At 33.3% G+C, this 15548-nt stretch overlaps 1 protein-coding gene across 1 annotated transcript in view; it reads left to right on the forward strand.

Moving 5' to 3' along the window:
• LOC116845730 (short stature homeobox protein-like) overlaps positions 1 to 14762 on the forward strand; it is a 28748-nt gene extending 13986 nt beyond the window's left edge. The window contains exons 3-4 of the mRNA XM_032818770.1: positions 11660 to 11893; positions 14389 to 14762. Of these exons, the coding sequence (XP_032674661.1) occupies positions 11660 to 11893; positions 14389 to 14762 (608 nt within the window). The remainder of the gene's footprint in view (positions 1 to 11659; positions 11894 to 14388) is intronic.
• The last annotated feature ends 786 nt before the right edge of the window (positions 14763 to 15548 follow it).

Raw genomic sequence — 15548 nt, forward strand, 5'->3', positions numbered from 1 at the left:
GACGACGCTTTTATACGCCTAATGGCCGCGATATCTCGATAGCTCGTTTTGGAAGGAGAAAAATAGTAGTAGCCAAGTTGGCGGCCAGGGGTGGCTCGCCTAGGGTGGCTTAACTGGATCAGGCCAAGAGGGCAGCGCTCTTAGTAATCGAATTAGTGACCCCTCGCGTCCGAGTGTGATTGCTTTAGGTTTTCCAGCAGGCGGATGGTTCGTACATCCTCTTTGCTCCCCGTCTTCTCCACGTCCACCGTGGAATCTCTCTTTTTCGCGTGAGAGCCGCTTGGATTTCCGCGAAGTGTCGGTTAAAGAGTATCGGTACGGGAATTACGATTTCGCACCTCGAACCGAGACGCTCAAACGAGAGAGTGCGCGCTCTCTCTCTCTTTCTTTCTCTTTCTTTCTCAAGTAGTTTTTACAAGGAAATTTAGGGAGTCGTGTTTTTACGAGATTTAGAGGATAGGATTCGGGAAATTGTTTCTCGTGCTTCGCTAAACTTCGCGTCGACCACCGCGACGCGCGCTTGTCACACGCCTTTTTGTTCACACTTCGCCGAAGTTCTTGCTTTTTTAAAAGGTGGATGTGTGCCAGCCATGTCATTTGCAAGATTATGATATACAGGGTTGTCTCATTTTAATCGTACACTTCAAATATTTATAAAACAAAACATACACTGAGAAAAAATATTTAAAACTTTATTTGTAGGATATAAAGTTTATTCATAGAAATAAATCTTATCTTATAGAAATAAACTTTATACCTCACAAATAAATTTTCAAGTATCTCCTTCTTAATGTAAAAAAAAATATGTCAAAAGTTGTATTGGAAGCAAAAATATTTGGTATATAACTATAATAATAACTATAATACTATAATTATACTATAAATTACAATCGTAATTACAATAATCAAGAGAATCATTTTTATATAGTAAGTATTTAGTACTAATGATAATAGCCTTATATGCATGTAGCTACTACCGTTTTACAACAAATCAATGAAAAGATATAGTTGACATCGAAAACAAGTATAATTTTAATAACATTAACTATTTTTTCTTTCGGAATATATATTTTTAAAGAAAAAAGAAGATTGTAATATTTACTTGACCTAGAAATGTGTATGATCTTGGAAAAATTTATCAAGGTTAACTTTGATTTTTTAAACTCGATAATTTAGTTTTCCTAACACAAATTATTCTGAATATTATGCATATAAAAATACTAGCATAAAATTATAAAAAATTGGATATTTTTGGAGATGTTTTTTAATTTTATTCTGATTATGAAATCGTGAGCTTGTACTCCTGTAAGTATTATGAGACACATGTTATTTTATATGTTATTTAATAAAAATATTATATTAATAAACATATTATTTACAAACATAATAATAAAACATATATATTATTTAACATATTATGTAACAAATAAAATGTTATTTAAAAAAATAATAATAGTTATTTAATATATAATTTTGTCATGTAAAATTCATCTGGCACGGAATAAACTAATAATTAATTTATCTAATATTCAAATTGTTTTCGCGATGCAAAGCAATATTCGTAGAAACAGATTCTTTGTGGAAGCCGATCCACAAAAAGCGTTGTTCCAATTCGGAGTAACCAGACCTAGCAAATTGTTTTATTTATGCGTTAAGGGAATGACGCGCGTATGACTCGTAAAGTTGCCATGACGATAGTCACGCGATAAAGACGATAGCCTATAGCTCTCGTGACGAAAGGCGCGTGTGAAAAACATAACACATCGAAAGTAAGCGAAACATAACTAGATATTCCGACGATGCTGATTTTCGTCGTCTCCCTGCGTCCCTTCCCCCTCCCCCCCAGTATATAGCAGGAATAAACGACCAGCACGTCCGGGTTAATGACTGCGACAATGCGCGTATGCGTCGTCCATGGGTTATGCTAACAGCCGGGGAGAGAGGGGGGATGAGGGGGAACAAGGGCGGTGTCGCAAAACCGCGCGAGTTATTTTGGCGGGAAGGGGTAGTTTTAAACCGCCGTACATATGGATGCGGGCTGCACGCGTTCTGCTAGGGCTGCTAGATTGAATTACGCGGATATGCGCTAATTGATTAAAGCGCCGTACGCGCAATGCCGCATGGCGATCACGCCAGTTGCGCGCGCGCGCGCGCGCGCACACATACACAACGTACGCGTGTAGTAGGCTGCAAAGTGCGTTTCTCGGTGTGGTCACCGTCGGATGAATCCGCGTCGCGTCGTTGCTTTGTCCGTGAGAGACAGTACCGCGGAATTATACTCGGCGCGACCAAATTACGTTTCTGCTATTCCGTTTCCGTTCATCCGTTTCCATACGTACACGTACACACGCACACTTATGCATTACGCTCTTGTAGTCATCTTAATCCGTTACTTATGCGTATTGTCTCGTGCTCGAGGAGATCTGATTAATTTACAGAATTCTCGTTTCTCCGATTTTCGTTTACGCTTTATTAATTTCTGCCTGCTTTAGTATACTGAGAGAAAAAATATCCAGAAAATAAAAAATATTTATTCGGTGGATGGCTAATAACATTACTACTTAAATCTATATCTTTTATTTAAATAGAATAAAAAAATAATTGCTCTCGTGAAAAGCTAAGGTTCTAAGAAAATGTATATTTTTATTTGAATGATATTATATAAATAAATAAATAAATATATCAGGCTCTGACTTTCTTGCTCAGACATCCATGATGACCCTTTGTGAAAATGTAGAACGGATTGAGGTGAGCAAGAAAATCCTGTGCCGTTTTGCAATATTTGCAATAGTTTTTGAGAAATTAATTATTTTGTTCAGCTAATGAGAGCAGAGGAAGCGCCAGCCGAAAGAAAGATGTCTTCGGCCAGTGCGCCACCGTGATATACGCGAATCGTGACTCGCTGCGTCCCTCCGCTCATAGCTACGAGACATAGCGACGGCTTGATATACTAATATATGTGCATAACATATCCGTGTGCCGAATCGACGCCGAATCTAAGTCGTTTGGTTGTTTCATCTTTATATACACGTATGCAGCCAAAGCAACGACACATTTCGATTCGGCACACAGTATGTCATGCACATGTGTTAGTGTATCAAGCCTCGCTATGTCTCGTAGCTACAGGGGGAGGATCGCAGCGAGTCGCAATTTGCATGTATCACGGTCGCGCGCCGGCCAAAGACATCTTTCTTTCGGCTATCGCTTCCTCTGCTCTCATTAGCTAAAATAATTAATTTCTCGAAAACTATTGCGAATATCGCAAAACGGCGCAAGGATTTTCTTACTCTCTTCAATCCGTTCTACGTTCTCAGAAAAGGTCATTATGGAGTTCTGAGACACCCTGTATATATATATATTTAAATAATCAAAATGTTATTAATATCCACCGTGAATAAATATTTGTTATTTCTTAAATTTTTTTCTCAGTATATACGTGAAATTTAAACATACTATTTCTCTCTCTCTCCCTCCCTCCCTCCCGCTCCCCTTTTTCTTTCAGTTCATAATTTTACACACATCGATTCAGTTAGATTACTATATCGCATAATTACAAATATTAAATTTTTTAAATATCTATTATGTAATAATTACTCACCAGGTAACAACATACTAATCTATTAGGTAAAATTGTGTACTACTTCATAATTATATATTGTAATATATAACTCTCTAAAATACAATTAATATTCTTTGTTATATGAAATACTATATTTATAATTGATAGTTATAGTAAGATAACGGTCTTAATTGTGGATTGAGTCTCAATTTCGAATCAAACTTGGTTTAATAATGTATTTAAAAAGTACACATTACAATTAAAAATGTTTATACGTAAGTCAAAATTATGGATCAGCGAATCATTTCACGTCCTTATAACAGTCCTTGTACAATATCAAATTTTATATATATTAATAATATTCATATAATTTATATTATGTAATGGAAACATAGAAAAATTCTTTTATATTTTTCGGTTCTTTTATAATTGTATTCTAAGATTGCATTCACAAATATTGTTAATGTTTAAGAAAGAATTTCTTCTTAATTCTATTTTGCAGTGCGTAATAAACGACCTCAAAAGATAGCACATTCATTATTTTGTATGAAATATTTTAAATATGTGACTTTAATCGGACACAAACATTTTGGATTGGCCATTTTAAATCCGCCATTATTGATTATGATTTTTCCATTTAATTAGTAGATTTGTAATTAGCGTGTCTTAAAGCGCATGCTCAGATTCATTTTGATAAAAAATTCGATTACTGTAACAAAACCTACGTACAAAACCGCATGTGAAGGGTGTCATTTTGGATCCTCTATTTACATAATTTGCCATTTTTAGTAACAGATTCGTGATCAGTGACCTTTAAAACTTTTAAATACTAATTATCATGACAAATTTTTGCAATACATCCGATTCATGATAAGTTCTAACATGGTATACGAAAACTCAGTTTACAAAAGAAGACATGATATAACATAAAAGAAAATCTACTTTTCCTGCATTTCTGGGATATAAAACTGTTTTCACTATTTCATGTGAGCCCCAAACAACAACTTTTTGTAGTTCACTAAGGGGAAGGAAGGGGAAATCGGATTTTTTTAACATCCTCTTTTGGTAGCAACTTTATTAGTTGACTTGCGAAGATTGCATCTTTTATATATCGTTGGTCTATATGACACTCATATTTTTATCATATAGAATAACGAAATAGAAATACAAAACAAATATAGAAAGAATAATCAAAATTTGCTCAAAATAATATGTTATGCAAAACGTAATATGAAAATCTTGGTGTAACTTTAAGTAAATTTGTTGCTGTATTAACATGAGAAAAACTTTACATTATTGTGTGATGTGAACTTCATAATTAATTCACTGCGCACAATATATTTTCTTCGTAAATATAATTTAAAAAATTGTAGAGTTTTTTCACCATCAATTACGTATAATTGATATATAATTAATAATATATTTAATTAATAATCGTATTAATAATCAATTACGTATAATTAATATATAATTAATAATATATTTAATTAATAAATTAATAATTTATATAATTAAGTATATATAATTAATAATCATGAAGATCCTAAAACACAAATAAACGTCGCTTTGTTTCTGTTGTCTCACGTCGTGATAATCAGAAAAATCTACCTGAGCTTTCTCCCCCCCCCCCCTTTCTCTCTCTCTCTCGATTCGCGATTCTCTATTATAGCATTATTTATTTTATAAACGCTTGCTTAAAAAGGATAGGACAGCTACTTTGGAAAGGAAAATGACAGGACATCCTGTGCCGAAAAACGTTCTCATTCTATCGTACGAAGCAGCCGCAAACATCGCCGCGAGTTAGAGAGACGCTTCCAGATAATTAACGGCCATACGATTTAATTAATGGGTGCTTAATGTAAAGTAACTACGGTGCTACGGCTCTTCGAGGTGTTGCCGACGGGAGATACAGGGAGGAAGTTTTCATGCTGCGAAGTGGGGATGACGACGAGCAGAAGGGGGAGGGGAGGAAGAGGTGGCGGATTAAGTGTCTCGCGTAAGAGCCCTTGACGAAGGGGATGTGATTTATATAATTTAGCAAAGTGGTGAGCTACACAGTCTTATACCGGGTCGTTAGTCATCCCCCGTTCTCCCCACCATCCGCCGCTAGACCTCGCTCTCACCTTAATCACCCTCCTTCGCCTTTCTGCATCTGTCCGATAGAATCTCTCTGGCGTGAGGATTCTCCTCGTCGGTGCTCCCAATATCCTTGTGATCTACGCACCAGTCGATGACTTATGATTCTTTTTGCTCCAGTCGATTCTTTTACATGCTTCTTTTAAAAAATATACCTTGGTCAGTGTAACTAAATTTTCCATTGTCTATGGGGACCAGAGGAAAATACTCAATTGTGGGAACAGAAAGACTTCTATAGGAGATTTCTACTCAATCAATTGCTTTCAGCTATCTCAACCGAGTTTTGATACAGCTGAATGACCAGACGAATATTTCCGATCGCTGTAACAGAGATATTTATATTACTCATGCGGTGTGTCATCAGTTGTAAACTAGATATCCGCAAACAAGTATTATTATAATTATTATTATTATATTATTTCTTTCGTTACCAAGTTTTCGTTTGCACGGAGAAAGAACTCGAATCGTGTAATTGATTCTATTAATTTTATTTTTCAAATTGATTTTATTTTAAAGATATATCAAAGGTAAATATCAAAGATATAAAGCTTAAAAACATTTTGCATGATTATTTCAATAATCAATAATAAATCAATAATAAATTAATAATAATAATTTATGATTATAAATATTTATAATGAATAATATTTTCATAACATTTTCTGGACTTGGCAGACAAATAATTATTATTAATAATATTATTATTTCTTGTTTCCCAAAAACAATTTCTAATGATTAGTTAAGATTCCATTAGTAGACTAAAAAGAGCTTTTTTTTAATTCTTAGAAATAGTCTTTTCTTAGTAATCTTAAAATTCTCTTTAAAGATAGCTTTTTTATTCTCTTTTAGTAAAAGTTATATCTAAATTTCTATATCATATTTTGCATGACATATTGCTTAACTTCAAAATAATATATACAATAAAATATTTTTCATTATATATTGTTGAAAAATTTTCATAATTCTTTTGCGTTATTTTTTTTATATTTTTACTTCATCCTTCTGAGATAAAAATATGGATCCTATATGAATCACTTGTAAGAGGTGTATCTTTTACAAATTGAGTAGTATTAAGTTGCTGTCAAATTTACATACATTTGTTTATCTAGGAAAACTCAAATTATTAAAATTATGTGCGAAATATTAATTTTGATATAGTATTGCTATCAAGAAAATTCAGTCTAATTATGGGACTGTTGACCAACTGATGCATATTCTTTTCCGTGTAATTTTTTTTGCTAAGAAACATATTATAAATTTACTGCATTGAATAACAAATATATTTTATTGAATTAATCATTAAATTTATATCATACAATAATATAATTTTTTATTATATTGAGACAACTACAAAATTAATAAAAGTTACACCCAGATTTTCATATTATATTTTGCATCATATTTCGTTTTGAGCAATTTCTGATAATTTCATTATTTGTTTTTTTGTATTCCTACTTTGACATTCTATGCGATAAATATGAGTAATATATGAACTCATGAAAGATGCTTTACAAATCTACCAGTACCGACTAAATTCTTTACAAATCGACTAATAAGGTTGCTGCCACATGTACGTATAAGATTTCACATCAACATACAGGTTAATATGACCAATTGTCTATTCAGTTCGCTGATAGGTGTGCGCGCTTAGATACACTAAGGGAAAAATTACCTTAAAATCAACAAATATTTCTTTGATGGGTGCCATTAACATATTTACTTAAATCTAAGTAAATATTCTCTTTATTTAAATCAAATATTGTTTACCTGATTTAAGTAAATAATATTTGGTTTAAATAAAGAGAATTTAGATTTAAATAAATATGTTAATGGCGTTTATCAAAGAAATATTTGTTGATTTTAAAGTAATTTTTCCCTCAGTGTATAAACTGAGCACGGACTTGACGGTATCCTTGTTTACAGTGGCGTAGCCAGGGGGGAAGGGCTGAGAGGGTTGCAGTCCCCCCCGAAATTAATTTTCTGGGTTAAGCTGGGTTATGTGTGAGAAAAATTTTTTCGAATGACCTTTTTGTTTGCTCGTCAAAAATAAAAAGTACAGCCCTCTCCGAAACTTTTTTCTGGCTACGCCACTGCTTGTTTATACAACGATTTACATTTATTTTTGCTAATACAAAAACAAAAAAATGTGTGCGGTGATAGATTTTTTTGCAAACGATTATATCGCCAAGTTCCTACTGAGTCTATGTCAAAGAGTGTGCAAAGTCAGCAAAGTGTGTAAGCAATTCGTTATACTGACTTGTATGATAGCATATGATATTTTATGGATATCCTATGGACGTTCTTAGGACATTAGAACGTTCTCTGAACGTCTCTAGAATGTTCTTGGAAAATTTATGCTATTGAGGTATGTTGATGCAACACTCTGTCTATCTGGATGATTTTGTAGCTCTAAATGAAAATTCGGATATAAAAACAGAAAGTTTTTAGTGAGAAATTTTTAGTCAGTCAATTGTTCTCAGTTATCTAAATAGAATTTTAAAGCAGCCGAATGTTCAGACGAATGTTCAGCAGAATGTTCAGGTGGCGATAATAGAGATATCGTTTCTCTTCACCGAATTTTCGTCTGGTCCCCATCTTGTTACACAATCTGCGACTTTTTTTCTGTGATCCCCATTCTGTTACACAAATTCCGATTTTTCCTCATATATATAACCGTTTTGTATGTAAAAATTTAAGAACCCTTACGGAAAAAAACTATTGAGACTCAATACTAATTATTGAAGTTGCAATATTTAGTATTTAAGTTGTAATACTGAGTATTCAGAGTTAGTATTGGTGAATACTGAATATTGAGAGTTAGTATTGGTCAATACTGAAGTATTGAGTGAGTTAAATATTGATGAATACTGAATATTGAGAGTTAGTATTGGTCAATACTTAAATATTGATGTAGTTAAGTATTGATGAAGACTGAGTATTGCGAGTTAGTATTGGTCAATACTTAAATATTCATTATATCAAACAACATTTATAAAACATTTAATAACATTTAAAAAAACATTTTAGAGACGTTAAAAATAATGGGGTAAGTTCTCTTTTTTCATTAAAAAAACGTTTTTTTAACATTTGGAAGAATGTTTTGTTTTTTTAATATTTAATAAACATTTATTTTAATATTTAAAAAATATTTTTTTAAGTGTTATCATTTAACATTTAAAAAATATTTTCTAAATGTTAAAATAAACGTTTATTAAATATTAGAAAACAAAACATTTTTTTCAAACGTTAAAAAACGTTAAAAAACGTTCTTTTAATTAAAAAAAGAGAATTTATTCCATTATTTTTAACGTTTTAAAAATGTTTTTTTAAATGTTTTTTTAAATTATAATGTTTTGTAATGTCAACACTTAGGTAAACATATCTTATATAAATATTTTATGCATACATTTCTGACTTCTTTTTCATTATATGAAATATTTGAACTAAATAGTTTATTTTTGTGGTTATACTAAATAATATTATAAGCAAATTATAATTACTGCTTCGGCTGCATATGGGGATAATAAAAAACGCTTAATATCAATTGAAGAAATAGCACAGCAGCCAAGATGATAGACTAGGAACCTGGAGATCTGAGGTCTCGAGGTCGTGTTCGATTAGTACTGAGTAAATTTTCAGGTGTGAAAATAGTGAGAAATCAAATAAAAAATCATGCTGTGAGGGATAATATATTTTAATAATATTCCACATATATACTTTTAGTACTCATCAATACTAAGTATTGCCCAAAAAAGTATTGGCCAATTTAGTATTAACCAATACTAAGTATTGCGCGCGCAATAGTTTTTTTCCGTAAGGGAAGTGAAGTCATCACTGAGAAGCGGATACTTCCGACGGGATATTTTCGCGTATTCGGAATATGATATATATCATCTTACACGTCGAAGTAAAAGATGAGATATCTCGTAAAAACTGCACGCCCCTCGATCGTTCACCCGAGAGACGCGAGACGCGTTTGTCTAATGCCATCCAATTAGATCCGTTCTCCCTCCCCGCGCTCGGCATTCGATTTGAATAAGATTCTCATAAGACGGCGAGAGATATATGTTGATGGCGCCCAGACTGGAAGAAATGACCCGTGAACGACTAGCGAAGATCAATTTGGTGGTGGCACATTGCTACTGCTCGCTCTGCTTCGCACGGCGAAGCATTTGTCCCTGCGAATTAATCATCGCGACGAAGAACTTCACGCGGCTTCTCACTTCGTCGTATTTATGACGATGATTCACGACACTCGGATTTCCAACATGCCGAAGATTCTTCCTAATACGATGATTAAAAGCATTTACCCACATACATCAATTTATTCATCGCCTATTATACGACGAAAATACTGTAGTAAAAATTACAACAACAAAATGCTTGTAATACCATTCTAATTATATAGAATTATGAGCGAAATTATCATGTATTTGCTTAAAAACGTTATGCACGTTTGACTTTTTACTACAAAATTATTCTAATTACTTGAATGTTCTTTTTTCATTATATGTCAGGTAGATTGTAATTTACTACTTCTATAAAATAATTTATACTATAATTTTAATAGTATAAATCAATAGTCAATCAATAGTCAGCATTCAAAATAACTATTGTAAAAAGAAATATAATTTCAACGTAATTTTTACTACAATATTTTCTCCATGTGTGATGATTCAGAGCATTTTCATTCTATACATAGAAATGAAGTTAATTTTCGGGCCGATTTTCGAGAGTCTTTTAATTATGATAATATTAACTCCTCAAATGTCCTTTTCTGATACGTCATGTATTTTTTATACCAAAATATATAATGACATGTCAAAGTCGTCATACAATCTGAAGAACTACTTTCTAAATTTCTTGGAATGAAATTTGCAAAGTAGAATGATTATCGAGTTATACAAACTCGCGTGATTTTTTGTTTATATAGAGTGAATTTTCCACTCTGCATTGTCGAGCGAATATTTTCACTCGAAATTAAAGAGTTAATCTGATGTATGCGACAAAAACATATTCGCTCTAATCAATCGAAATATTTCAAGTTGATCACATGGTCAACTCCCAATAAGATTGACTTATATAGTACTACAACCACGAGTTACTCAAGAAGAAGAATATATCAGACGATCAAAATCGACTCTAAGCTTGAATGAAACATTCTCTGTTGCGACTTCGAGTGGCAATATTTTTACTATCACTTCAAGTAAAAATATCATCTTGTCACTTGTTTTGAGTGAAGAACCCCTTCTCCAAAAAATTTAAAGAATACTTAATGTACTATTCATTTTGCAAAAATATACAGGATGTCCTAAAACAACCTTCGAAATTCTTATAAAAGCATAATCACCGATTAAGATAAACATAAAAATTCTATATCATTTTGCGATATTCACAATAATTATCAAGATATTAATTAAAGAAGATTTGTAAATGATAACGCGAGATATGATAGATGAGCTGTAGTGGCGACATCTGCCTAAATAAAACTAAATAAAAAGTCCTCTACCTTTTTCCTAATAATTTCCTAGATTTTTAGTTATTAATTAGAGAACATTAATATATTATCACGAGCAATTATCCGCTAATCTTCTTTAATTAATAATTCGAGTTTTGAAGGTTGTTTTGGAACACTCTATATAAGATGAAATATGTTATTTTTGTTTTTTGTCCCTTATAGAAATATCATACTAAGAATCATTGATAATTACTTATTTTCAGTATTAAAAATACTGGATAATAAGTAATTATCAATGATTCTTAGTATGATATTTCTATAAGGGGTGTGAGAGATTTGAAACAAAATTGGCAATAGTATTTACATGGAAATTTTCTTTTAATTTAATTATATGTTTGAAAATTAACTATTTTGTAATAGTTATTATTCGTTTAGTTATTAATTGTGTTAATTGTTTCGTAATAGTTTGATAATGCATTTGCCTAACAGCAATGATTAATTTGCAGGATCCAATTGTCGAGGTAACGCGAATGGAAACGGCAAGCAAAGAAGATCGCGAACGAACTTTACCATCGAGCAACTGGCCGAGCTTGAGAGACTCTTCGACGAGACACATTATCCCGACGCGTTTATGAGGGAAGAGCTGAGCCAGCGGCTCGGTCTTAGCGAGGCACGAGTGCAAGTCTGGTTCCAGAATCGACGCGCCAAGTGTCGTAAGCATGAGAGCCAATTGCACAAAGGTAACCGTTATGGTAAATACTGACTTGTTGTAAGAATTCTGGCAGATTTCTTTCTAGAAAATTAACATGAAAGTACCATATTTGAAGTCTGAGAGATTTTTGGTGCAGAAATTTGCAAGATCCTTGCAGCAATCAAACAGAAGTCCTTAGCAAAAATAGAGAACCAGTCGATATAAGTACGGAAAAATTACGGAAATTTTCTACTTAAAATTCAGCTTAATTGAACCACCAAGAGTTAAGATATTACTGCAAAATGACGACCTTGAAAAAAAATATCTTGAAAAAAATATCTTGAAATATATTTTAACTGCATGTATCATACGTTTATATTAAATATTTGTTCATCAAAATTATATTTTTCTTCTCTTTATATGTTGTATAAATATACATCAAAATAACACTTTCGCATATTCATTCAATTCGTCATAAAAAATTGTGAAAAAACAAGCACGATTTTCAGGCAATTTGACCCTCTAGTCCCCTTAAGAGAATTCTGCAAGAACCGAAATAAATCGGATGATGCTATGTTCGGTGAATACGCCGGATGCGGCACATCCCATTTAAGTTTCAATAATTTTTAGCGAGTCATCAAACATACGTGAGATCTGCTGTTGTCCTGATCAAAGATGCTGTTGTTTTGATGACATTTTTTTTATTGACCAGTTCGATGAAACCGTGCGAACCACTTTCGAACAATACTTTCAACAACAATATCATCTCCGTAAACGTTACACACTTTTGTTGTTTACGCACCGCATTTTTGCCTTTTTTAAAGTTAAAATAACATGAAATAAAACAATAAATTTAAAGTAAAACAACATAAAATGCATTTTATTTTTCTCCATCTTCACGACCCACTAAAACGAACAAAAATTAATCAATTTACATATACTTTTTTTAAAGACGCGTTGAAATGCCATCTTTCAAAATATGTCAAAATGTCATATATTTAAGCCAGGCGTAACACCGTTTCACGCATTGCTGTACCTAGTTACTGAAAAACCAACTTTGTTAAAATCCAATTGCTAGATTTGGAAGAGCATCACGGAGAGAATCTTATTCTACAAATTGCTATAGAATGTTGTAACCGAGAAACATATCGACATTCTGTCCTAATTTATTATTTTTCTTCTTCATATGTGCTATTTATATTTTAAGAACTCAAATACTTTGTTAAAAAACATTTACTACGTTCTTTAAATTTATTACGCTCTTAACAAGATAAGCTTTATTGACAGTATACAGTAAGCTTTATGGACAGTATACTATTGTGCTCCTTGAAAGCATGTAAGGATTAAAGAAAATTTACATGAAAAAGAGCTATAATAATCTTTTCGTATATTATTTCTCTATATGACGAAAATCTTAAATGCCAATCAGTATATATAGTTCTAAATTATTTTGTGCCCACGCGACAACTCTCATCTGTAAGACATCCGTAAAAGTGCGAAGATGCATTACGATGGTTGTTACTCTGAGAGAAAAGTGTTTGGTATTTACGACTATAATTGCAAAGTGAAATAATCATAGCCAGGAAAATTATTTTTGTAGTACTAATATTAATGCAATAATAATAAATTGTATAATTGTAATAATAAATAAGAATGGTGATAATAATAACTTATATGCATATCCCTATTATTATCTCTTCGTTTGACCGACAAAAAAATATGGTTGGCGCTAAAAATAATTTTAATTTTAGTGCACATACACATGAAAAGAAAAACTTGGTCGAATTAATCAGAATTCAGGATACATTAACTAGACTGTTTGGTGAGATATGAACGAACTATATATTTTTGATTGAGGTAACCAGACAAGTTTGGTAACTTTAATCAAATTAAACAAAATTATATTCACATTATTACTAGAAATTTTATTACATTTTTAACTGAATATTGTTTTTTAAAGTATCACTACACATGATTATTTTGCTTGAAATTTAATTGATTTGATGTTATATTATATTTGGAGAACTAATTTTTTAATCCTGATAGAGATTCAAAACCTAGGACTCTTTGGAGTCGTCTATTTACACGCTATGTCACTTCACCAAATAATAGATCCATCATATATATCCATTATATTATCTACCCGTGTTGTAATCAGCGTTGAATATCAGAATATGTGATTATAATAACTAAATTATAATATGTAATTATAATAAAATTCTGTTTAGTTCAACCAACAGCCAAACGTACGTTCATCCACAACCATGCTTTTTAGTCATAATGAACAGACACTTGGATGTTACAACTGAATCAGCAGTAACTAAATTTTAATCGTTGTTAGACCTAAACGTTCTGGTTGACTACCAGAATATTTCATTATAATAATATTCATTATAACCAGAAATTCTATTTAGCTCAACTAAATCTTGTTTAACCAAATATCACGTTAATCCAACTGAGGTTGTTTTTTCCATGTAAAATTATCCATTAACTTTCTTCAGTGTAATTATTAGAAAATAACGAACGATTCGTTAAACGTTTCAGGTGTCGCTGGAAGTATGGTACTGGCGCCGCGCAGCCCGCCGACTACTTTGGAACCGTGTCGGGTGGCGCCTTACCTGCCAGCCCTCAGGTTGCATCCGCCGCCGATGCAGAGCACAGGGGCGGCGAGTGTCACCGTGGGATCGGCCTTTGACCCAGCGATGTTGCATTACGCGGCAGCCGGTGGCCTCTTCTGCCTGCCGCCTCCGCCGCCACCACCCCCGACTGCGCCGTCGACCGGCCACCACCCTCATCCGCTGAGCCTGGCGGCGTCATTGGCCGCCGCGGCGGCCCGCTCCAAGAACAGCAGCATCGCCGACCTGAGGCTGAAGGCGAGACGGCACCAGGAGGCCTTAGGGCTTGACAGGCCCGCGTAAGGCACCAGCGACGCGTCGTCGTCATCTTCGTCGTCGTTGTCTTCGTCGTCTTGGACGACGAGAACTCGGCGAGAATGAAAAGCATGAGCGAGACGACGCGACGGTGAGTACGCACCCAGCGTCGAAAAGGCAGCCGCACGTCCGGTCGAGTGACCACTTAGAGCGGCGACGGATTCACGAGACTGACGGTGTAATTCCCCGGTGAGTTTGATTCCTGTCGTTGTAGACGCTGGCGAGGTATCAGCCGACCGACACTCACTGCCGTCATTCGTTGTTAGGGTACTCCGTACGCGAACGAAGCTGAATCTCTCCACATCTTCCATGAGCGAGAAACTCGGGTTCCGCCTAATTAGAATCTCTTCGATTGTTCAATGCAGTGAGATTCGATTTAATCTTTTCGCGACGGCGTAATTGGCCGCCATTAGGGTAAAACACTCAGTTATTAATATCTTATTATTTATGCCTGTTTCTACTATCGTCGATTATACCTTGATCTGAATTTGAGTCTTTGTCTTAGAATCTTAAAGTTTGAACTCAGGTTAAAGTTTCATTCACATTCGAATGGAAACGTAAACATTGGTCATTGACATTCTGAAAAAATCCGGTTTTGCTTGCGACCAACATTTGTTTTAATTGTGAAGTTAACTAAAATATTCTCTTTTGGAATTATAAAGTAAGAAAAAATTTAATTGCAATTTTAGTTGTAATTTTAATTGTAATTTTAGTTATATATATATACATATATATATATATATATATATATATATATATATATATATATATATA

Source organism: Odontomachus brunneus, unplaced genomic scaffold (assembly GCF_010583005.1).
Source record: "Odontomachus brunneus isolate Ranch 3 - 2012 unplaced genomic scaffold, Obru_v1 Obru_scaffold_057, whole genome shotgun sequence".
In the NCBI taxonomy this organism is placed as follows: Eukaryota; Metazoa; Arthropoda; class Insecta; order Hymenoptera; family Formicidae; genus Odontomachus; species Odontomachus brunneus.